This window comes from Populus alba, chromosome 3, assembly GCF_005239225.2.
Source record: "Populus alba chromosome 3, ASM523922v2, whole genome shotgun sequence".
Taxonomy (NCBI): domain Eukaryota; kingdom Viridiplantae; phylum Streptophyta; class Magnoliopsida; order Malpighiales; family Salicaceae; genus Populus; species Populus alba.
This window is the reverse complement of record NC_133286.1, coordinates 5041678-5066849: the sequence shown is the minus strand read 5'-3', so window position 1 is coordinate 5066849 and position 25172 is coordinate 5041678. Positions and strand designations below refer to the sequence as shown.

At 34.7% G+C, this 25172-nt stretch overlaps 2 protein-coding genes across 2 annotated transcripts; one reads left to right on the top strand and one right to left on the bottom strand.

Moving 5' to 3' along the window:
• The first annotated feature begins 9006 nt into the window (after nt 1-9006).
• LOC118058188 (PTI1-like tyrosine-protein kinase At3g15890) lies at nt 9007-14241 on the top strand. Its single transcript, XM_035070890.2, has 4 exons — nt 9007-9226; nt 9776-9923; nt 12907-13169; nt 13246-14241. The coding sequence occupies exons 1-4, from the start codon at nt 9183-9185 to the stop codon at nt 13904-13906; spliced, it is 1116 nt and encodes a 371-aa protein (XP_034926781.1). The 5' UTR covers nt 9007-9182; the 3' UTR covers nt 13907-14241.
• Nucleotides 14242-14484: 243 nt separating this feature from the next.
• On the bottom strand, nt 14485-24715 carry LOC118058186 (pre-mRNA-processing-splicing factor 8A-like; the record flags this gene model as incomplete). The annotated part of the gene is given in 24 exon segments (XM_035070887.2): nt 14485-14904; nt 15060-15302; nt 15424-15702; nt 15794-15991; nt 16078-16713; nt 16793-17047; nt 17148-17254; nt 17343-17959; nt 18167-18420; nt 18552-18659; nt 18748-18937; nt 19028-19151; nt 19244-19485; nt 20051-20177; nt 20272-20726; nt 20812-21116; nt 21219-21451; nt 21454-21532; nt 21700-21968; nt 22076-22866; nt 22954-23443; nt 23988-24252; nt 24254-24379; nt 24499-24715. Coding segments are annotated over 24 exon segments (6802 nt in total), but the record flags the coding sequence as incomplete, so codon positions are not given.
• Between the last annotated feature and the right edge of the window lie 457 nt (nt 24716-25172).

The following is a 25172-nucleotide window of genomic DNA, read 5'->3' as shown; positions in this document are numbered from 1 at the left end:
AATATAAATATATATATATATATATATATATATATATATATATTTTAATTATTTTATAACCTCAATTTGAAAAGCATTTTTATTAACCAAAACACATTAAACTACTTTTTCTTCAACCTCAATTTCAACCACAGTTTTAACCAAACACCTATTTTTTCAAACCAACCTCAACTAAAAGTACTTTTTATAAAACAACTTTTTTTTAAACCACAACCACAAAAGCTACCGCAATACCAAACACACCCTAAATGCTGATTTCAGGTTATTAACGACTTTTTTTAGGTCTTTTGGGTTTCTTAGGTGTTTTTAAGTGAGCAAAGAGTTGAAAAGCTTTTTTTTGTATCAGATGGGTCGACACCCGGCTTTCTAGCCATCCGTGATCATGCTAGAAGGTGACACGTTTTCCACTACGCAAAACATGCCATCTCTTTTATTTCTTCTTATATTATATATATAAATTAAAATGGTTTGAACGACATGCTTAAAGGCACATGTGCACCAAGTCTTTTTTTTTTTTTATGGTCAGGCTTAAATGTCTAGGCTCTCTCTCTTTTTTCTTTTTTTCTTTTTTCTTTTTATGTAAAGGACTTTGATTTCTTTCCCTTTCAATTTAGATTCATTAAAATTAAATAATTTAAAATATACAAATATGATATTATTTTATTATATATGGTTCACTTTTTACTTTGTTTTTTTTATAACATTTCTTATTCAACAAGTTCTATTCTTGTGTAGCCCTTCATTATTTAATTAAAAAAAAAGTATTTGTTGTCTTTCATCCACGTGTCTTCAAAAACATATTACAAGAAATTTTGTGTGACAATGGACAAGTGGTGTGTTGTTCTTATATTATTTTTAATATGCTCACGTTGAAAAAACTACCAAAATGTTATTTAAAAAGAAATTATTATGATGGGTTGTGTAGAGAAAAAGGTTGTTAATATTCTCAAAAAAAAGTTTCTATAATCTTAAATACCATGATTGTCTCTCTCTCTTTTTTTAATCATATAATTAAATAAAAAACTAGTTTTTAAAAAATCAAGCATATCAAACTCATTCGGTTATATGACCTGAGTCATGAGTCTAATGAGTTGATCTAAAATCGATTCAAAATATAGTTGCTTTCATATTTACAAAAATAAAATGTTGTCTTGATTTTTTATTTTATTGTTAAGGCATGTAATTTATTAGTTTTTCATGTTATCTTTTAACCTGTCAAGTTTACCATGTCATATCAAGTCAACACCCACGAGGTTTGATTTGAAACCCAAGTTAGGCAAGTTTTGAGGTTGGAAGGCTTCAAGATAAACCAATAGAGCCAAATTTGATGGCACTTCCAAAAAGTCCCCTACTAAAATACGAAAGCTTTGTATTATTTTTATGTTTTTTAATACACTCGCATTAAAATTATCACAATGTTTTTTTAGTTCAAACTTGCTTTTGATATAATGATTAAGATTTTTCTTGCTACTAAAAACCACACTAAACGTGCTTGAACATTTTGTTTTTACATTAAAAAAATGGATCTGAGCCTGACCAAACTATCTAGTAATCAACCAAAAGGATACTTTTCTTATACTAATAATAGGACCAAACAAATCTTAAGCAGTTCGAGACTAATAGTACATTTTATAGAAAAATACTAGATAGAAGGTTTGTGTAATGCAACGAGACAGGTCAAATTTTTTCTACCGTAAAAAAATACTCAGATGATGATAGCATTCTTAAATGAGCAAGAAAAATTTGGAACCCGAGTTATTGACTCGAATGTGTTCAATAAGCTTAGGTAATTTAATAATATGATTATAAAAAAAAAAACAAAAAGATAAAAAATAAAATCGACAATGAATAATAAAAGAAATGAACACTTGCTCGTATTATGAAAAGATCTGCTCTAAATATTCATAAAAGATCTCAACGATCTTGATAACAAATAAAAATTAAATAAGAACGATATCACCTCATAAAAAGAAAAATTAATGAAATTTGAAGCTCAATTACCAGCAAAGAAAATGTTAATGGATGAACTATAGAAAATCAATTTTAAAAAGGATAAAAAAAAAAATAACTTGAGTGAGCATGCCAAATTTATGGCTTGGTAATGAGACCGGGAAGGCTTGCATATAAAACAATGAAGGTTAACTCTCAAGCAAACTAAATGATGAAATGTCAAACTGAAAACAAAACCAATTTAAAAAAATATAAAGAAAAAAAAAACTCAAGTCAACCCGAATTAATTTTTTTCATAACCTAATTTCATACTCCTCTAAAATTATCCTTTTCTTTTAAACAATAAAAAGAAAAAAAATAAAAAAAGAGAGACAAGTGATATAGTTGGCAAAAACAAGTTGAAGAGAGATTTAAATGTATAAACGAGAGATGAAGAAACCAAACTAGAATCTTGGACAAAAATTAGAAATTTAATTGCAACCTCAAAGGACCTAAAAATAAAAAACAATGCAAATTCAAGGTTAACTTAAGTGAATATCGAATGAATTTGCATAAAAATTAAGCCTGAAAACTTAATTAGATTTTTAATAGGCTGATTTGATTTAATTATAGAGATAATTAAAGATTTAATTAAGTTTAAGAATTAATTTGGGTCGAAATTAAAATAATTCATTAAGCATAAGGACTTAATTAGATTTTTAATCAGTCAAACTAATTTTAGTAAAGACTTAATCGGTGAAAAAATAAATTTGAAAGCCTAATTTAGATTTAATTAATAAGATTGAAATTTTGGATGATCAAATTTAATTTTTACAAACTTAATCGGATGAAATCAATGGTGATATTGCAAAAAATCAAAGTTTGAGGGTCAATTAAATGCCAAATTAAAGGAATTCAAGGCTAAGGATCAAGATGCAAAAGGAGCAAGAAATATGGGGATCAAAATTGAATAAAATAGGGGATGAATTGAAAGAATTAGGAGTTGTAAGGGTCAGTTAAGGATGAAATCAAAAATATCCAAGACTAGGGACCATGTTGAAAAATACACTAAAATTAAAGGGGCCTTTTGAAATTTTGCATTGGTAAAATTGAATTGATTCATAAAAGCAGGATTAATCAAAGGTTTAATTGAACAAATTTAAAAGATTGAGAGCTCAAATCAAAAAGGAAAATTAAAACCCTAATTAACATCAAGTTATCAGAACAATGTCATTTTGTTTAAATGAAATGGCGCGTCTTGATCAAAACGGTTTCTTTTGTTTCAAAACGATGATGTTTTGTTTTAATCATAGACAAAAAATAAAAGGAAGCCAGACAACTTGTTGTCCTGGCCACTACTGATATTCTTCCTAAGTCCTAAAAAAAGCTTAGTAGTGTTACCACCTTGCATTGCCTATTTCTTCCTCATATCTTCCCTAAACAAGACAAGAAACATACCCCCTCACACCCTTCTTTTTATACTCCTTCTAAACAAAGACTCTTTCATAGCCTTGGAGGCGCTGCTACAAGAGGCCAAAACTCACACCCCAACAACCATGTCTGCCAGAAAATAACAAAAACTAGCCAATGTACTCACATTGTCAACTCTCAAACGCTACAAAGGCTAATCCTAAGCCTCAATGGATGGTTGAGATTCTTTTCTTAAACATCAAAGGGTGAGGATTGTCCAGCTCATGGCCTCTAGATGCTCCTCATTGCCCTTTAAAAACCTATGTCAAAAGCCATGACAAAAGAAACCTGGAAAATACATACCCTTATACTGTCACACCCAAAAATCCTTAACCAAACCATTAACCAACCAAGACAAACAACAGAAAACCTTTAGTAAGCCACCATTACAAGTCCAAAGTTGATATTTTTTAGTTGCTTAGTTATGATATGATTTAGTATGTATATGCACGTTTAATTTTGTTTGGGGCTTAGTTTGATGTTTAGAATTGTTATTTAAGTGATAAATGACAATTTGAGATACATTTTAGCATGTTTTAATGTTCAGTATGTATATGCATGTTTGAGTTGACTGAGGCATTGGATTGGATAATAAAGAAAAAAAATTCATTTTTTTGTCATTAAGGCGTGTTTGTCAAACATGGCCTAATAGCATTTTTTAAACCTCTAATTTTTAGTTAAGGGCGTGTTTGGTTAACACCCTCTACTTATTTTCTAGCAATGTTTGTTTTCTCCTTTTATGTGCTTCTCAAAAACAGACCTCAAATGATTTATGAAAATTCTGAAAAACATCAGAGACCATTTTAAATTTATTTGTGAGTATCTCATGTGTTTTCCAACCTTTCATTTAATATTTGGATGTAAACTTATATTATATGATACTGACCCGATATTAAATATATTTGTTTTTCTTCAAGGTTTCAGAAAAAAATAAAAAAATAAAAATAAATTATCTAAAAAATAAAAAAAATATATTTATTATTTTTATGCATACGACCAAATTCTAAAAAATTCTCATGTATGTTTTTTATAAAACAAAAAATAAAATTGCATCTTTATCATACTTTGAAAAATTCAAAAGTCAATTAATGAGTATCATAACAATTTTGTAATTATCCATTAGGATTTGGAAAAAATCTCAAAAACACCACAAAAATCAATATGTTTATTTATTTTTTTTTTAGGATATGAATTTTACTTTTTCTTTGGGATTAGAACGGTTAGATTTTAGCCTAATAAGAAAAGGACCTCCTTTATAAGAAACATTTCTTGAACTTTAAACAGAACAACAAATAAAAACATGACCTTATAAAAAAAAAATCCAATAATACGGTTTACCTTAGGTAGGGTGTACTTTGTGTGAAGCGTCTTTTTCATACACAATTAATCTCCTTATCCAGACTTTCACAAACTATTAGGTTTCATAGTGACTATAATACTAGATAGCAACTCTAGAACCTTTCAAAACATAATTTTTTTTATTATTATTTATTCCAACACATCCAAAACCCCCCTCAGTTCAAAAGACAGTTATGTCATTTGACGTCGTGCATGACACAACAAACTCGACTAACATGTGATTCATGATATGAGATTAGGATACCAATAAGAAAGAAAGCAAAAGAAAAAAATCATGAAAATTAAGTCTCAATAACATAATATTGAAGTATACCTAAAATACAAGACCAAAGTTAAACTAGGTTTATCTTCAAAACTCATAACCCGAATCAAGAAATCGAAAATTACCCCATAAAAGAAAAATATAAAAAAATCATGAAAAGAATTTCTAATCGTTCTAAAATTAAAAAAAAAAATAACAATAAAAACAATGAGAAACACATCTGGTATAAAAACTAAATGAAAATGACAAAAAATCAAAAAATAACAATCAAAAGAATGAGGACCGAATTGGATAAAAACATGAAATGAAATGAAATATTGGAGGATAAAAATTAAAAAAAAAATTCAATCAAGAAAAAGATTAAAAAAAGCAATCAAAAGATTAAGGATCAAATTGAATACAAAAATTAAATGAAATGAAAATTCTAAGAGATAAAATAAAAAAATAAAAAAAATAAAAAACTTAACATAAAAAAGCATTAAAAACAAAAAACAAATCAAAAACATAAAGACTAAAATTAATATAAATACAAATTGAAATGACACATTTGATTTTTGAAAAGTCTAGTGTGAAATTTGAGGCGAAGAGAGAGAAAAGAATGAGGAAAAGAAATGAAAAGGTTCATTCGAGCCCAATTGTTGCTTCATTGTGCACACACGCTTGGCCACTAGGAAGAGGACTGGGTGGTGTTTCCAACTCCATTATGGAAGGTGGAATTTGATAGCCAGAAGTGTGGCATGTGCTCCCTAAAGAACATAAATGTCTCTACTCATTGCATGTGTGTAGCATGCATGACCATTTATAGGTTTTTTTTTTTAATTGTATTGATTTTTGTAAAAAGGCTAATTTACATTTAGTTCAAACTAATTATAACTAAAAATTATAATAAAAATACCTATGGACGGAAGTTTTAATTGTTCTACTTTTAAGGGTAATGTATCCATTTTATTGTGTAATTAAAGCGTTAAAAGATAAAAAATCCCCTTAATCTCAATTTTTTTGTTTTACTTTTAAGAATATTTAAATCATTTGTAAAAAGACCATTTTCTCCCTATTCAATATGATAAATGAACCCAATAAAAAAAAATTATTTTACCCTCCATAGCTAGTTAACTAATGTTTTTAAAACAAGCAAAATAATCATCTCATTATACGAATTTAGAATCTAGAGTGTAATGTAATTGCATGCATAGTAAAACACTGCCCAATTAGTTTTTTGTTTTGTTGGCTTCTTAAATTTGTAATTATATCCTGTACTTTTAAATCCTTAATACCTTGTTAGGATCAAATATTTATCTTAGTTTAATACCAAGTTTAATATGCATAGTAAGGATTATCTCTCGCCCTATTTTCTAATCTTCATCTCATTATTTTCAGGGTTTGAACTTGAAATCCCCAACTAAAAATTTAAAGCTTGCCATCAAATTATATTGTTGAGGTATTATAGATTTACAGCAAAACATTAATTTGTAGCATTATTGCAACAACCAACACAATAATGTCTAATCTTATCAAAATACCCCATACTTCTTTTTAAATATATTTCTTAGGAATAATTACAAAAAACCTCATATAATTATATTTTCGTTTTCATATTGTACTTTAAAAACCAATGAAATGATGTTGTTGTTGTTAAGACGCTGCTATATCACTGTAAAGATGAGAATACAAGTTCAATTCCCAAAAAATACATTTATTAAGAGAAATGGTCATGAATCCTAAATAGAACTAATTTTATTTTAAAAAAAAAATATGAGAAAACTCGAGTAAGAAAAAAAATATTATACTTTAAAAATTACACGTGGCATTATCAGTCTAACAAATAACAAAATAATTACTTTTTTTTATACATCTTTCATTGGATTTCTAGTATTTATATTTGTGCAGTGTTGCTATTCCATGTGACTCTGTTATATCCTATTTGTCTTTTTTTGCTTAAAAAGAAAAGCACACAAAAAATCTAACCGATTGAGTCAATCTCTTCTACATAATCAATCCGATTGAAAAGACATGTTTTCATGCCACCCTGGATTGATTGGTTGCCGAGAAAGAAAAATGGATGAAATTGAAATTGAAATGATCTGATTTTGGAAAATAGAAATCAAGATTGATTTTATAGATACAGTGATCGTCAGAATTTTTATTATGGCTGGTTTAAGGGATTGATGGCTATGTTTTGTTTATTATTATTATTATTATTATTATTATTATGGATGTTTGGTTTAGTTTGTGCAATCTTATAGGTTCTAAAATTAACGATCATGTAAGCATCAAGTGATCCTAAAAATATTTAAACTCGTGATTATTAAAAAAAAAAATTAAAATCTAATCAGTTTAGTTACCCCTCATGGGTGGTTATATTTTGTTTTATTTAGTGATGAAGTTGTAATATTTAATGTAAGGCTTTATAAATATTAAATGAAATATAATGATGATTTTGTTATTTTTTATTGATTTATTTTGAAATATCAACTCTTGGATATAAACTATCACTAACGTATTAAACTCAAAAATATAAATTGTAAATTTTCAGAGTATAACGTATAAACATCATCAAACTATAGTGGGATTTTTATAATTATTCCCGTTTCCTAACTATTTTTAAGTGTTGTGTGGTTTTTCATGGCCACAGAGACTAAAATCTAGCTTGAGAAAATAATAGTTTTTAGAATGAATTGCTTGATATACTTTTATTCTTCCATTTATATTTTCAAAAAAGAAAATGGAACGTTTATAAAATAAATTGATAGTACACACAAGTTGTCAATTATAAGTTGGAAACGTTTTTTAGAAATTTTAAATTTTTTTTGTTAAATTTTTTTTATATATATTTTAGATTGTTTTAATGTATTGATTTTAAAATTAATTTTAAAAAATATATATTTTAATATAAAAATAATTTAAAAAAACGACCCACTACACTCTCGAATAATAATTTCATCGACGACCATACAATATAGTTACGAACTGATCTGTCATGGTAAGCTTACCTGTAACTTGCAATTAAGAGCTTTAATACCTACTTTGTCAACCACCCCAATCACCGTCTTCACAGGTCACAACAAGCTAACGAATGCCGTAACATGTTTTTTTAATTAAAATATCAGTATATTAAAATTATTAATATAATTTTTTTATTAAAAAAAATAATTTAAAAAATAGGCAAATAAACTATCCATCTCTCTCTCTCTCTCTAAAACCTCATAGAGGGATGGGTTCATCGTGTTATAAAAAAAAGAAAAGTAAATGTGTGTTTTTGTCTTGGTTTTTGCTTTTATTTTTAAGAATGGAGTTCATAATTAAAAACAAAAAAAACCTGTTTTATAATATGAAAAGTTATTTAGAAATATGATAATAATTATTTTTTTAAAATATGTTTTATTTTAAAAATATATTAAAATAATTTTTTTATTTTTAAACAGACTAATTTTAATATTAATACAGTAAACTGATGTAGAAACATAAAAAAAAATTAATTTGAGGTAAAGAAAGAAAAGTTATTAACAATTTATTAATACATTAAAATTTAATTTTTTTAAACAAATATTTTTAAAAATAAAAAATAAACAAGTTATTAAGCACACATTTTTTTTTTTTAAAGAACGTTGCCAGCCAGCACGGATGATATGTACAGAAAATATTTCTGCAGAAAAATTGAGAGAAATAATGACATGTATTTTATGTGTAAGTCTCAACCTCCATGTCAATACTATAATACGCTTCGGATATGTATGTTTTTTTTATTTAGCGAGAAAAGTGTTCTTGAAACAATTAATAAATTTTCTTAATCAATTTCAATGTATAAATCTAAAAAGTTAAATAAATAATCATATCTCTTTCCGAATCGACATGCGGCGTCGTCGTCGTATTCATATAAAAAAATGATTATAGTCCTTGAACAGCGAATTGTCATGGAGAGGTCCCACAAGTGAGTGATTTGAAAATTTAAAAACAGCCCATAAGAAAGAAAGACAAAGACCGTTCCTTCCTTAGCTCACACTCTTTCTCTGCTAACAAAAACCCGTAACTCCATAAGAAATTTGAAGAAAAAATAATATTCTGCGCTGAGTGTTGCATCATCACGTTAGAGGGAGTGTGGGGAGAGAAGATAGAGTGGAATAAATAGAAAAGAAGAAGTGGGTTTTTGTTGGTGAAGGTGGTTATGGCCTTTGCTTCTATATTTTGTTGTGTAAAGAATTCCGATCGGTAAGTTTTTCGTCAACTGTTCATAAAGAAAATTTTAACTCTTTTTTTTTTATTTCTTGATAGCTATTTTCTTTCCTTTTTAGCTCATTTGAATTTTTTTTGTTATTGCTATACTTCTGCTTGTTTTGATAAAACAAAAATTAAAAAAAAAAAAAAAAAAAGGGAAATTACATGGGTTTTGAATCTTGGATATTGGAGTTGATCATATTGGTATATATAATTTGTAAGTTTTTATTTTTAATGTTGAAAATTGTGTTTTGTACGCTTCATGGTTTTGAAATAGAGGACTAGAAATTAAAAGTCGAGGGAATTGGGTGGCAAATGAGAATTCAATGATTTGGATTTAAGGGTTTAGATGCTGTAATCAATTTCTAGTGTTTTCTTGGGATACTACTATTTCATTGGGTTTTAAATAGGGAGGGTTTGTTGTAGATGTTTTGTTGCTCTCATAAATGATAAATCTCTGTTGGGATTTTTGTCCACTTGCTGAAATGAGGTGAATAATAATAAAAATGGTTTATTAATGTGAGTTTGTGATCTGTTTTATAGGAAAGAGCGAGGAAAGAAGCAACCAACATGGCGGATTTTCTCCTTGAAGGAATTACACTCAGCAACTAACAACTTCAATTATGATAACAAGCTGGGAGAAGGGGGATTTGGCAGTGTTTATTGGGGTCAGCTTTGGGATGGATCACAGGTGATGGTTTGATTTTCAGCTTCCATGTTTTGGCCCTCCATTTTTGTTTAGGCATTTTGTTCTCATGTTAATGGTTGAAGGGTATATTGTAGTTTTCTCGTTTGTTAATTTTTATTGATGTCCATTTAGAGCAAAAGAAAAAAAAAAGATGCAAACTAAAGATGCTGTCATTTTTCTAGTTTTTATCTGTTTTTTGAACCTTGGTTATTTGCTCAAGATTGTTTAGTTTCAGTTCTTTGGACTATTGTTTGATTCTATATATTTTAGCTTGATTCTCTTGTCTTATTTTGATGTTGGATCCAAATCAAATCTTTTTCTGAAGACTGCATGAGCAGGTCTGATTGTTGAGCCTCTGTGAGTGGACCTTCACGCTAGTGTAGACAGTATCCAGATTCATGACATTAGAGGACAAGACTACAAAATCATAACTGATTGAAATAACAAAATCTCAGATATTTAAGCTTTGGATGCTAGCAATTAAGAACTTTTTTTCCATTAAATTTTTTTTGGGAACTAATTGCTTTTTAGGAATTGTGCTAATAAAGAGCAATATCAGATGGGTTGGGATAGAGGGGGGGCAGAGTGAGTGTTCAAAATTGTCTTCTGTGTATCACGTCAAGTAGGATTTTCATTTGATTATTGAACTGTTACTGAACTAGTGTTGCTAATACTATTCCTGCTAGGAGGAAAGGGGTCTTGTATCAGGGTTGCTTCTTACTCTGTCATTAGCAAGTAGGTCATATTAGCATGTGGTTGAAGTTATCTGATGGTTTTTTTCCTCCACTTCTTGGCAATATGTTGTCCTTCAATTACTTTGCTTGGCACATTTTACGGAGAAAGTGTTCCTTGAATCATTTTACTAAGTGCATTTCTTTTAGTACAACAATAGTGGTGTTGAAGCTAAAATGATGTGGACAGGATGATTCTTTTGGGCCGAGGCATGTCGTGTACAAATAGAACTTGAGTATCTTAATGAGGGCAACACACATCATGGTGAAAAGATCAGTATCCTTTGTGAGGTGAATGTGATGGTAGGACTTCCTTAAAAGGGAATGAAAGAGGAGAATAGAAAGAGAAACTGTGAAGTTGGGAAGTATGCGCTTGAGAAATGAGGGAATAGTCGCAAGATAAGTGATGTGAGGGTTGTATATAGTGAGAGGGGGGAGGGGGCATACTTGGCCAATGAAATGTGTGCCATTTGTCCACTATGATAAGGTTAAGGGCTACGGATCACATTTATACCTGTGAAGTGTTTTTAAGAGAGATTGAGTTGGGTCAAGCCCTCTCTGGTGGACCCTGCTTCAAGCCCACTAAGCCCAGTCTCTCAATTTCATCTATTAATTAGGATTTATTTATGGATCTTGCTGAAAACTGAGGTACCAGATATTAGATGTCTTTTCTGCATGGTGCATAGTATGGAATCAGCCTTTATGTCTGATTTCCAGTCATATTCCAATCTTCCATTAAACCATGCAGAACTTACTTGATGACTAAGGAAATGGAATTGTCAATGAGATGTTTAGTCCTCTTTTAATTCTTTCCCCGCTCGTTTATTGTGCGGTAATAGATAAACAATGACTTTCACCTGATAGAATCGATGCTTCTGGACAGATGGGAAAATTTATGTAGCAGTCACTGGTCAGTAATACAGAAGTGCAACAAAAAGTACTTGCGCTTTTCTTGCTATTTAGTAATTGTAAGTGAGTGTTTGTACATGTAAAGATGATGCTTAAAGAATGCAAGCTTAGGCAATTCTTTTGTTAAAGATGCAGGGGTGAATTTTTAGTGGTTACATGTAGTCTCTGGCTCTCAGCTCACCATTGGGTTTATTTTGGGTAGGCCAAGACAAATTCATCTCAATTGTTTTTGGTCAATGACAATTATATAACTGATTTAAATCCAGCTACATCCTCAGGGTAAACCAACAGATGTATTTGGGTAATTTGTTTGGCTGTTTGTTTGTTTGATTGTTTTCTTGAACTTATCCAAAGCACATAAAAAGCAACTCAGAATTTGGAACCTTGAGTAATTTATAGTAATTCCAACAAGTTTCCAAAGAATCGATGTTCTATTACATAAATGTGAGCTTTATGGTTAAATGTCTTTATTTCTTTTGATTAGACAACGAAGAACAGTTTTAGTTGTTATAGCAAGAATGGTAACAAGTGCCATTACTTGCGGCAACAGTAAGTCTTCAACTTGCTACTGCTATGATGCATATTTAACCATTGAGATTAGTCACTTCATGCCAAACATCAAAAGATAGGACTGTCTCTAAATTTTCCCTCCCAAGACCCCACTTAACAATTTTAGAGTATATCTTTAAGTTGTTGAAACTTTCTTGGAATGAAGTGTTTATACATGCTCTTTCAAAGGACTACTTATCAAGGAAATTTTTGTGAAGTGGATTGGTGTATGTTTAAATGCAATATAATCTGCTTTTCTGATATATTTCTTAGGTTTGGTGTTGCATTTCGTAACTAGATTGACTTTGATTATCAAGCTATGATCTTGTTGAGCTTCTTATTGTAACTGTCCATTAAATAGTAATTCACATGCGTTTTGGAAAAGCAATTGACTGGTGCTCATGGAATCACTTAAAAAGTGAGAAAATTGAAATTTGTAGTCTTCAGTAGTTTTATTGTGCCAAAGTGTCTGGCATAAGCTGTCATTAAAAGAGTTGGAGGCTCATATGTTTCTTGCTTGATCTTTATGTTATCCTATGCAAAGCAATGGATTATTGTAATGCTTTATTTTCTATACAATGACAGGAATGTTTTTAGACCCATTAGCTTTGGGGATGTAGCAGAGACTAGGTGTTCCCCATCCCCTATTTAGGTTCTTAACTTGGGACTCTACTATGGAATTCTCAAGTTTAAATTTCTGGGTTGTCCATTGGAGACACCTTCTGATTGTTTATGTGGCCTCTTTTATAGCCTTTTCCATAAATTAGATCCAAATTCTGAAAGAGATATTTATGCAGATTGCAGTTAAAAGGTTAAAGGTCTGGAGCAACAAGGCAGATATGGAATTTGCTGTTGAGGTGGAGATATTAGCACGTGTTAGGCACAAGAATCTGCTGAGTTTACGTGGTTATTGCGCTGAAGGGCAAGAGCGTCTGATTGTATATGACTACATGCCAAATTTGAGCCTGCTCTCTCACCTTCATGGGCAGCACTCTTCAGAATGTCTTCTCGACTGGAAGAGGCGGATGAATATTGCGATAGGTTCTGCTGAGGGAATTGTGTAAGTATATCATACTCAACTCCTTCCTATCTCATCCTGCAGCCACATAGCTTATTTCATCGTTTGATTATTCCAGTTATCTTCACCACCATGCGACCCCGCATATCATCCACAGAGACATCAAAGCTAGCAATGTGTTACTAGATTCGGATTTCCAAGCTCAGGTTGCTGATTTTGGATTTGCAAAGTTAATCCCCGATGGCGCAACACATGTAACCACTAGAGTTAAAGGTACCCTTGGCTACCTTGCCCCCGAATATGCTATGCTTGGGAAAGCATCAGAGAGCTGTGATGTGTACAGCTTTGGCATTCTTTTGCTAGAGCTTGCAACTGGCAAGAAACCACTTGAGAAGCTGAGTGCCACAGTTAAAAGAACAATTACAGAGTGGGCTCAGCCGTTGGCTTGTGAGAGGAAATTCAGTGAACTGGCAGATCCCAAGCTGAATGGGAAGTACGACGAGGAAGAGCTGAAAAGGGTTGTCCTTGTCTCTCTCGTGTGTGCTCAGAATCAACCAGAGAGAAGACCCACAATGCTTGATGTGGTTGAGCTACTGAAGGGAGAGTCAAAGGAGAGATTATCTGAACTGGAAAATGATGAATTGTTCAAGGCCCCCCAGGCAGTTGATTATAATGATGGAATATCGGTTGCCGAGGACAGCTCGGACTTCATCTCGGAGGAGAAGGATGCGAACCGGGAAGTGAAAGAGATTGTACAAGAAAATACTCATGAGAGCTGAAAGTGTGTGCGCATGTAAAAATCAGGTTTGGATTGAATTTCTAGTTGAACACATGGTAGCAGCACTGGCAAATCCATTTATCAGAGTTGTCAGGAATGATGCTGCTGCCAACAGCATCGTTTTGTGGCTGCAGAAGTGTTTGTGCTTGTAATTATTGAGTATACCAAGTGGCCTTGGTATCTGTCTAGTAAGTGTGTCCAGATTTTTGGTTTGAAAGAAAATTAGAAATGGTGAAGGTGAATGCTTTCCCTTCGTTTTGTATTTTATTCAATGTTTACTTAAATTGTGATTCTTGAACTGGGATGAATCAATGAAAGGGTGTGTTGTTCAAGCCAGTCTGATTTTTTTTCACAATTATTCTAGATATCTAAATAATTAATTTTCCAATAATTTATTTCAACCCTTTTCTTTAGAATATTTTTTTCCTAAAGGAGGCACTTGGCATCGAGCAGGCACATAGAATTGTAGAATACTTGAAAACCATAAATTAATATGGCTTCAGAGCAAACCACTTCATAATCCAGCACCGATCCACAGATTTGGGCAGCACAAAAAGCAGAAAATAGGGCCAAAGCTCATTCACCAATTCCAACTTCTAGCAAATATATTTACAGCTTATAAAGAGCGCTGTAGCAGACTTAACAGAGATCTGGGTAAGGTAACCTCATCAGGAAAATACAATACTAATACAACAAAAAAACAACAAAGGTTTGACATGAATTTATCCTCAGCCATGCCATTTGCAAGCTACTTCAGTTTCAAAAGGCACCATCATCGTCCAACGACAGAAATAGTATTATTATACTTCAAGTGAATGTATCCTCTCGATCGCCTTCAGCGGTCTCACCCTCCTCCAGGTTGCTGAACTCCAGGAAATGTGTTGGCCTATGGTCCTCATGGTAATACTCTCGAGGTGTCCCCAGCTTGATTCCATATTTCATGCTCACTGTATGCTTCACTCCCATAAAATTGTAATTCCATGGCCCATTATCAGGAATCTATGTAAACAAAAGAGAAATACCAAGCCAGTTAGTCCCCAAAATCGAGCAGCATTGCTTTAACAAAGAGTTGCTCGTAATCACATCATAAACAACCGCCCATTTTTTGGACATGGGATTAAAGAACTCTTGAGCATTCTGGACTTGTAACTCACCATGTAGAAACCAAGGAAGCGGTCGCTCAGGAGCATCTGAACCTTCTCGTAGTGAGTTGGGAGGTAGCCATGAGGATTGCTTCCCGTGTCCTTGTTGACACGTCCCCACTCATAACCACTAGGAGTAAGCTTATATGCAGTTAACGAGCATGATCCTGGAGTGAAACTACAAGTCAGGATGATGCACTTCTCTCCATCCCATTGCTTGTTGTTCTCCAGAACCCGAGCATGAGCCGTGAGATCCTACACAACAAATAGTTCAGGTAAGAAAGCAGATCAGAGACATACTATTGTACTCCCTTCATTAGAGATCTGGAAACAGAGTGGAAGCACTCAATTATGGATTAAAAGAAAATAGTCAGACCTGTGGTGATAACTGAGGAAGCTCATTTGGCTGTGTGTGCATCCATCCCAAAGGCTCCAGATCAGTGAGGAAATCATGCTCAGGAAGAGCTGATGGAAGATGAACCTGTTGATGAGTCCCCCACTGTGGGGGCATAGCAATACAACGGATTTCCTTGACCTGAGGATTGTCCGGGGGGCTTATACCATACAAATACCCAGAAATTTGAGTTCGCAGATCAGCTATACAGATAAACTTCTTCAAGATATTCTTCGGCATGATATATGTGTATCCAGTTTCCTGCAACATCATGTGTAGAGCATCAAAAAACAGTGGAAATATTTTCATGTAAATGATCAGGAAAATAAAAAAATATAGCACAAATTTGTACCTTGATATCCTCAGAATTCACATAGATATGATTGACTCGAAGATAGAGATTTGTAGCAGATATAGCTCTGACACGCCAATCTGTTTTAGAACCAAACGCAGCTTGCTCATATGGACTAGTGGTTGTGACAATGAGTTCATCACCATGCACATTTGTGGTCCTTGTGGTGACCGCTGTCAGTTGACTCGCTTCTTTGGCCTGAAAAGTCCAACACGATAGAATTTTTATGACAAGCAAGGAGTAAAGAGCGAAAAAAACATAAATGAAGTTGGAGGGCGCATTACCTGTTTCTCAATCTCTGCTATCTGCTGCCTTTGTTGAGAAGGAGGAGTGATCTCAGCTCCAAGAATAATATCACGTATCTCAGATTGTGTCAGTGCTGAGGTGTTCACATTGTTCTTCTTGGCATAGTCAGAGAGTATGAGATCCCTTAAAGCAACCTCAACTTTCATCCACTGATCATCAGTAAGTGAAGGCCAGATGTGGTGCGGCTCAGTAACAATAGTCTTGTCAGGCTTGAGTAGCATCTTTGCCTTCTCATTATTAACATGAAGTGCACGGAGAATCAGAATGAGCCGAGAGAACGCAGTGTAAGATGATATACTCTTCAGCCAATCATCATAAATATTGAACAAAACCATTTGTGGTTCCGTCGCCTTCAAAATCAAATCACCAAATTTCTCTATCTTTAAGCATGACTGGAATGGGAGCTGCAACTCACTTCCCTTGATAACTATGTTGGGGAAATCAAGCAAGTGAACCTCCAATGGATCAAGCATCCCTTTGCGAGTCACAATAATTTGTTTTGGTTGTTCTTCCACAGGCAGCGACCGCACAAGAGCTGCAACTTCTTCAGCAGTTTTCCACTTGGCAAGCTGGCCCAGACGTTTCTGTCCTGCCCATACACTAGTGTGGATAACCTGCAGAGATCATGTTTAAAACTTCAGAACATCTAACAGAAGAAAGAAGATAGTTTCAAAAAAAACAATCAAAGCAAACCTTCAAAAATAGCTGCCCAGTTCTTGGATTGAATATGAAGATTGCACCATTTATGGGTTTTGTTGTGAGATTCCCTTCAAATGTCTTGTGGATTGTGACACGGTAGACATTAGTATCATCAACAAACCATATTATCTGATTGCTAAAGATCTCCCCGTAATTCTGTGATGATAAATATGGTTCTGTAGGCTCTGAAGAATACAACTGCAAACCTTTTCTTATGCGCTCCCTCAAGACATACAAAGCTGGGTTTGACTGCACCAAAATAAACCGTTAGAACAAGCGATTGACAGCTATATCATAAATCAATCAACTCAATACCAAAGAACTATTGTATCAAGCATGAAAAGTGCACCTTCATTATTTTGTTCATAGCTTGAGCTAGCAGCGGTTTAGACCCTGGAAACCAGTTGCCAAATGCAGAGTGCAAATTGTACGCTAGATCAAGCCCAATCATAACCCCTGAACAAAAAAAAAAAAAAAACATGATCTAACTTGTAACAGAATAACTTATGAAAGCTAGAAACGGGAACCCAGCAGGAAAACAGACCAGTTGGAGATGGATATATAGACATGTTGTCTGTTGTGTAATCCATAAATTTGGCCCTAGTATAGCGCTCAATATCATGAGAATCATAGTCTCCCCATCTCAGCTGTACATCTATCCAGTATTTATTGCTTGCTTTCTGGTCAAACACATCTTTTGACTCAGCCACAAGACTAGGCTTTGACATGGGCCATCTATGGGCAGCAAAAAGGAGAACGTCTGCACAGGAGCTGTTCATTTTATAACTTTTCCTTGGATGGATTGTTTCTTTCTGCACAGTCTCAATTTCCAAAGCATCCAGTTCCTGATCCAAGACCTGACAGAGGTCCATAACAACACTCTCATGAATCTTCTGCCACAGGTGAGCACGGAATATCTGAATCAGCGAAATCTTCAAGGTTGGGATCTTCCCGTGCATGAAGATGCCGGTTAGATCTAACTGCACTTGAAAACCCACATAAACATTTGCCCTGTTTATTGTGGGGGACCACCAAAGTGTAAATCTACGGTTAGGAATTTGGTTCAGACCAGATCTCTGTGCATTAGTAAGCTTCTTATACTTCATGGACTCCTCAAAGCCAGATGCCTTTTCCCAAAAGAGACCTTCCCAAGTTGGGAAACTGAAATATCAAGGCAGGGAAAGTAGTTACAGAAGTGTTGATGAAAAAAAAAACAGCTTCTCCCCGAAGTCAAAAACATGTAACGTAATCATTAGGTGTGAAATTAACCCCACAAATTCCAGTATATTGAAAGAAAAAGAATGCATCATAAACTGAAATCATCTGCCAGAGTTGAGGAAAATTAAGTGCCAGAACAGAAGTACTTACTACGTTCCTTTGAACAAGGTATGCTCAAGAATTCCTTCAACACCACCAAGAGCTTGAATGACATCAGTTCGATAATTGTTCAAGTTCCACAATTTTCCATCATGTCTCTGGTGTGTCCACCAGAAAGGATTTTGTTTTAAAACTTGGTATTGCTTGAAGTCTGTGCGCACTCTCCACCCTTTGTCATATGCTAAAGTGTGACGATCTTTCTGAAAAAGAGTATTAATGCGTGGAATTCCCCTGTCCCATGAATCCTGTCAATGCAATTAGACAGCATTTAGAAAAAACAATCTTCAGTGAGAACTTCACAAAGACCACATAAAATAGGTCCAAATTCAAGGCAACACATGAGGAGGCTCCAAATTGGACTACAGGAAAAACTTACTTCCAAATCTTCAAGTGTTAGACGCCTATTTTGCGCCTGCGCTTCCTGCCTCTTCAATGCATACTCTGCCCAAACCCGCTGTGAGTCTATGAACTCACTCTCCCATGGCTGTCAACAAAACAGTATGAAGCTCAGAACAGTCAAGCAAATACTCCAAAATCATGGTACCCAACACCTATGATTTATTTCAGCTTACCTGAATGTACCGATAAAGATTTGGAATCAGCTGGTCCTCCTCATGACTCATTCCGCTCCTGAAATGGGTTACACCAACATCTGTTTGCTGACTATATCGAAGATCACTTTGAGGGATCAATATGTGACCCATGGATAACATGCCAAGTCCTCCAATTTCTTTTGGTGTATAGAAGATAACAGGAGGAAATCTGAAACAGAAGTTAAATTCAGAACAAAATTTCAAGCTAGACACCAGCAGCTAAAACATGGAGTTAACTCTCATGAGTACAATTACATACCTGCTTGGCATTTTTGAGTTTAGCCCAATCTTGATACGGGTTTGAATTTTATTTTCACATTTTACAAGCAAATCTAACAGCTCTTGAGTATGCACAGTTGCTTCACGGAAATATGTCATCAATCCTACAAATAGAAACGGAAAAAATCAAAACAAAATTTCAGCGAATAAAATATAAGCACAAAGGACAAAGTGATTAGTAAAAGGCGGTAATTACCAATCAAGGCTGTATTCCATTTGTTAACAATCTTTGTGAAAGTAGTTGACCCTGAGGACATCAGAATCTGCCTCACACGATTCTCAAACACTTTCATATGCTCATCATCAACCCGTAGAAAAGCAACTGCAGTCCGTTCCTTGGTCTGCTCATTCTGCAAATTCCAAACACCATCTCTTGTATTGCTGAATGCTTCTTGAGTCATTCTTATTTTAGGAAGTATCCGAACTTCAAACCCACACCTGCAAATTGGCAGTACCGGTTATTTTAGCAAGGAAATCAATGCCTCACAATTTTTGTTTTCCAAAGATACAAGCTCTTGCAACAATAATATAAAGAAAAACCATCCACTTAGAAATTTTTTTCAGAACCCTTAGAAACATGTTAAGGTGCAAGCCCTGTGCACTTAATGTTGGGGGAAAAAAGTTACTAATAAAGGCATGTCACTAAACAATACCTGGCCAAATTAAAGTGTCACTTCCCCACCCTCCCCGAAACAGAGAATATACCCAGATGCTATTTCAAGATTAGAAAGACATACTTGCACATTAAAAAGGAGAGGCATAACTAAATCGACATAAGCAAACAAAAAAGCACACCAAGAACAAATTACCAGAATTTTAAAGGATGGTATGTTATCATGTTAGAACCAAATTGCAGGAGTAACTAGGTTTTGGATACATAAATACACCGACATCAAAGTTCAAACCAATATCACTAATAGAAACTTAAAAATTAAATAATCAGAATGACTTCAAGCATGTGCATACACGAGTAAAATTTCAGTGCAAGAGTGAGAATACTTACATGCTGAAAAGCAGGTTTGGGTTGTCCTTGCTGTAAACAGAAACAAAGCTGTTCTCCCACTCTAAAGTTGTGATGCTTCGAGGGAGACGGTTCTTCATGTCCCAGAAAACACTCCTCCCGAGATTGACTGAAAAGAGATTCACAAAAGAGCATTACTTTTTTAAGCAAAATAAAGAATCCCAACAAAAATTAATTTAACTTGGAAGTTACAGATCACATACCATCATGTTTCATAAGCCTCATCCTTGCATCTCTAGGCCAGCATTTCTTGTTCTGATACCCGACCATATTTTCATTGTTGGGATCAGGATGCTCAGTGAGATATCTTTGAATTAGATCTCGGGCCTCTTCATGAGTAAACCGAAACAATATATGCACCCTGTCTATGTACCTGGAATAAAGACGAATTGGATGTCGTGTCTCAACCTTTGTATCCCAGTAGGTGATAAATTCATTTGGCATTTGTGGCGGACCAGCGATCTCACTGGCCCGGGTCAATCCAAGAAGCAGGAGATCCAGCACAAGTCCATAATACTGCACCACAAAAGAAGCAAACTGAAGGCCACGTATCAAACCATACGAGTTCGTGTGACTCATGTCCTTGTAGGAAAGGACAACATTGTTCTTGGCAGTCACATAATCAGCAATATTGTGGTCAAGGACCAACCGAAGAAGCCTGAAAAGTGGAAGAGATATAAATGAATAAAGATTGGAAACTTTCTCTTAACATAACATAAGCAGGGGAGCTGATGGATATTAACCTATTTAACATTGTCAAGTCAATCTTTTCAAAGAACTTCTCAAACTTGGTCTGAAGCATCACCACACACTGCCCCTCACTTGTGTCCCAGATACCTTGCAAATTGTTTATGCCTTGACACCATTTATAGACAAGCAGTGGTGGTGGCTCGGAATCTGCAGGTTTAATCCAGTTTGGAAAGAGGTGGCGCTTATCACCTTCATACCACAGATATTGGTCCAAATAAGCATCTGTTATTTTTTCAAGAGGCTCAATTTCATAAACTGGAATCAGAGAACTGTACAAATCCATGAACTCTATGCCCACCTGAAAAAGGAAAAAGAACAGCTCAATTTCAATCCAAATATCTATAATAAGACACTGCATAGAACAAAGTCAAAGCTAATACAGGCTCAATTGTCAACTCACTTCTTTGAAAGCACGCTGAGTGAGCAGGTGACGCTTGATCCGTGATAAAGCCTCATGAGGGTTATCATAAGCTTGTTCAATAAGACCTAGTTCTTCCCTCTGCAGTTGGTTTAATCTCACAGCCACACTGTATGACTCTTTCAACCTTTCCAAAGCAAGGATAAGCAGCTTAGTGTCATGCTTGTATGACAAGGGAGGGAATGGAATTGGTGAAAACTTTCTGGACTCCAACAATGGACAGTAGTTGTGTAAATCGCAACAGCTTCTTCTGGAGTGACATATGGGCCATCCTTCAAATAGTTGTGTTGACGTTCCTATAAGGTAATGAAAATAGAAAGAATTACTACAGGATGCTCTGGTGAGGCCACACAGGTATAGGACAAGCTAGAAGCCATGGAGTCCACTTATTTATAGCATGTAGTAGCAGAGACATCACAGGAATATATTTTAGAAAAAGAAATATAAAAACTTGTTAAATTACCTGTTCTGCCTTTAACCACAACCGAGTCAGTCTTCCAAGATTCTTTCTGCACACTGTCTTGTCAACAGTCGCACCCCTTCTGATACGCTCACGATTATAGTGAGCAACATTCGTCCACCAGTCTGCTTTTGACTTAACATACCGAAGTATCATGTTTTCAATGGGAACTGGTAAACCAGGAACCTTCCATGGAATGTTCGCTTTCCAGCAGCGCCAAGCCTCACTAAGGTGCTGCAGTATCGTTCTAGCCTTATTTTGCTTAATGCCCTCTGCAAATTGATATGACACAATTAGACAAACATAACAAATAGATAGAATGCAGAAAGATACAAAGAAGAAATGAACATCAAAAGGAAAAAATAACAAAGATGACAACCTGGCATGGCATCAAGAACATCATGCATAACAGCAGCACGGAGTTCCAAGTCAAAGTGGCTCTCGACACGCTGCTTTGTAACAGTCTTGGCAGTTCCTTTTGAATGGCGCCCTTCAAACTGTCTTGCAAGAAGATTACCCAACCACCGTTCAAGAAGAGGCACTATGCCACGTAGGAAAAATAGCCATACCCTCCACATTGGTGCCCAAAATCCACAACCAGGCCCCTTACCCACTGGACCAGTATTGAAGCGGTAATATATCAAATGCTTAAGATCTTTGCACATTCTTATCTGGCGCATCAGCCTATACTTGTATCTGTACATTCCTGTCAACTGACCAACATGGGAAAATGTATACTGAAGACCGTCAGCCAATTGGAAAGCATCAACATTACCTAACCTGAATTGTATATTGGCATCTACCACAAGCTTTGTCAAACGCAAGATCTCACGACAAAGATGAAAAGCATTCCCAAACCGTGACTTCTTGCGTTCCTTTGTCGTAAGGGTCTTCACAGGCTTCAAGTTAAAATTATAATCAAGGTGGAGGTAATTTAAATTTTTCCGGTGTATCAATAGATTCAGCATGTTGTACCCCTGCTTACAAACTTGGAGACCTGCTTCAGCCCAATCTAGCTCTGTGGTTTGGAAGAATTTAGTTGCTGCTAATGACCGGAACAAGTGCTTCTTCTTCTGAGCTTTTGGCGGTCTATGATGCAGTTCATTCAAAACAAAACATTTCAACAATTTCTGATAGCTTACTCGAACTTTGACAGGATATGATGGAGGACTGGAAAACACAACAAAAAAAAGGTTTTTCATGCACAGCACAAAAGGGCTATACAAGTGAACAGCACAAAAGAAATTAGAATCTTACCAGTGCTCCTTATACCACTCCGACACAAGGGGTATATCTTCTGCCCGTCGCATCCGTCCAGATCTCATGTTAAAAGGTCGGTTAGCAAATAACAAGGAAATGCCAGCAGCTGTGGTGTCGGTATAAAGCTGTGTATCCTCCAAAAAAGGTTCCACCCCTTCTGGCATAACAAAATCCTCATCATCATCATCGTCATCATGAATCTTTTTTTCACGGCGTTCCTTGTTAGAGGAGGTTATTGGGTGTATCAAAGGATCATAATAGAAAGCAGGTAAATCAGGATCCTCAGCTTTAATGTACATGATCATGGGAGTGTGATAAACACAGAGTTTTACTTTCCGGGGCCTATTATTGTAAAGATGAGGAAATGCAATTCTATACTCTGTCCGCAAAGGTGACCGAATAATGAGTTTGTTGATGTCATTGAATTCGTTCCAGTCCTCATCACCTTTCTCCATGTCACGATACAAAGGTTCAAACTTAGGCCCACCTACAAGAGAACAAAAATAGTTTGAAATCAATCGAACCAACCACATAGAAATATATTAGGCATCCAGGACAATTCATAAGGATAATTTGATCAGTAGCAGTCACAAAACCCAAAAGTGTGCAAACTACAATTGAAAATAATTTGTAGAGTTATCGGCCAGTGATTTTTAAATTAAATAGCTTACAAGCATCTCTAACCCAGAAGAGTATAGGGTATTGTTGATTGAAACACCCAGCACAACAGATGAGCCAATATCTGCAACCTATGTTGAGTCTAGCATCAACAATCATATGCTAAATCTAAGTAACTATTGTAGTTCCGCAGCACAATTATCTCCAATATTTCACTTTTCATTACTGTAGTGATCACAACTTGTCAGACCGACAGTGATTTCTACAGCCTCTACTCAGTAGGTTATCGAAAGTTAGAACAACTTCATTTTCATCCTATCAGAGAATGCACTTCTAAGAATGCAAAATAAATACAAATTTATGCAAGGTATGTACACAGATGCATGCACAGCATATTAGAGCAGAATTCATACCAGGTATGCACATGTTCAATGCTTTGGCTGTAAAGAACGACTCCATGTCGAACAAGTAAAAATAGTTACGGTCAATTAAATCAGAAAGAAGCTGTCCTGCCAGGCGGTGAAGAGTCGCCATTATTGGAAGAGAGAGATGCCACTTCCTGTAACTAGGACCATTGATAAGCTTCGTTTTAACAAGAGGCTTATGGTCATAAAACCAAGTATAGACAGCAGAATCTTCTTCTTCGTCCAACTCTAATTGAATAGGCTCTAGAGGATCAAACATCTAACAAATTATCAGCATAGTCTAAAGGAGGTTCCTCGTCATCAAAAGGTGGAAACCTCATTCTCTTGAAATGCCGCCGATCCCTCTTTTCTCTTCGCATCATGATCCACATTGTCCCCCACTGTGAAAAATATATGAGAAAGTTGGTCAGTTATTATAAACAAAATCTAAGAAGTATCAATTGCAAAACAAAATATGTCCCGCATCTACATCTTTGCCATTGAGAGCGAATCAGCATACCTGAGCTAAGTAAATAGGTTCAACAACCCATGGAATTTCATTCACAAAAGTGATCGCTCCTGTAATATGGTATAGAACCTTCACATCACGAACCTGCTCCCAGGGCATTGGCATATTCTCAAGAAGCTTGTATACTGCATGTGGAATGAATTTAAGGGCTCCAAGATACACACGTTTATCATGGCGATATTTCTTCGAGGACATATCGCCATGGTCCCTGTTTAAGACAAGACCATATCAAATTTAACCAAGATCAATCAAAATACTCAAGGCAAAACAAAAATAAAGCAACCCACCCATCTAAACTTCAAGACCATCTCTCCTCGCAGTCAAAATAGCGATTAGGCGTAAAAAAACACAAAACACCTAATATTACATGTCAAATTTCCTGCAACGACCAAAATTTCGATGCTAAAAGATACAAACGACCGTCTTAAACTTCAATAAAATCCGAAAATGGATTAAAAAGCCAATTTTAAACATACAAAAAAAACAGGAATGCCAAAATCCAATTCAAAAACAACTGAAAAAAGAAACGAACAAACCATAAAAAAAGAAAAAAAAAACTATTTCGCAAAAGAATCAAAAAAGGAAGAAACTAGCCACTACTGTTCAAAGCTGATAAAACAGAAAGGACACCTAAACACCACCGCACCAAAAAAAACACAAAGCGC

Bases quoted from the DNA above. Each gene is read 5' to 3' on its own strand.
- LOC118058188 (XM_035070890.2), top strand. From the start codon at position 9,183: ATGGCCTTTGCTTCTATATTTTGTTGTGTAAAGAATTCCGATCG. The intron at 9,924-12,906 runs GTGATGGTTTGA...ATATTTATGCAG, and splicing joins AGCTTTGGGATGGATCACAG to ATTGCAGTTAAAAGGTTAAA. The intron at 13,170-13,245 runs GTAAGTATATCA...TGATTATTCCAG, and splicing joins GGTTCTGCTGAGGGAATTGT to TTATCTTCACCACCATGCGA.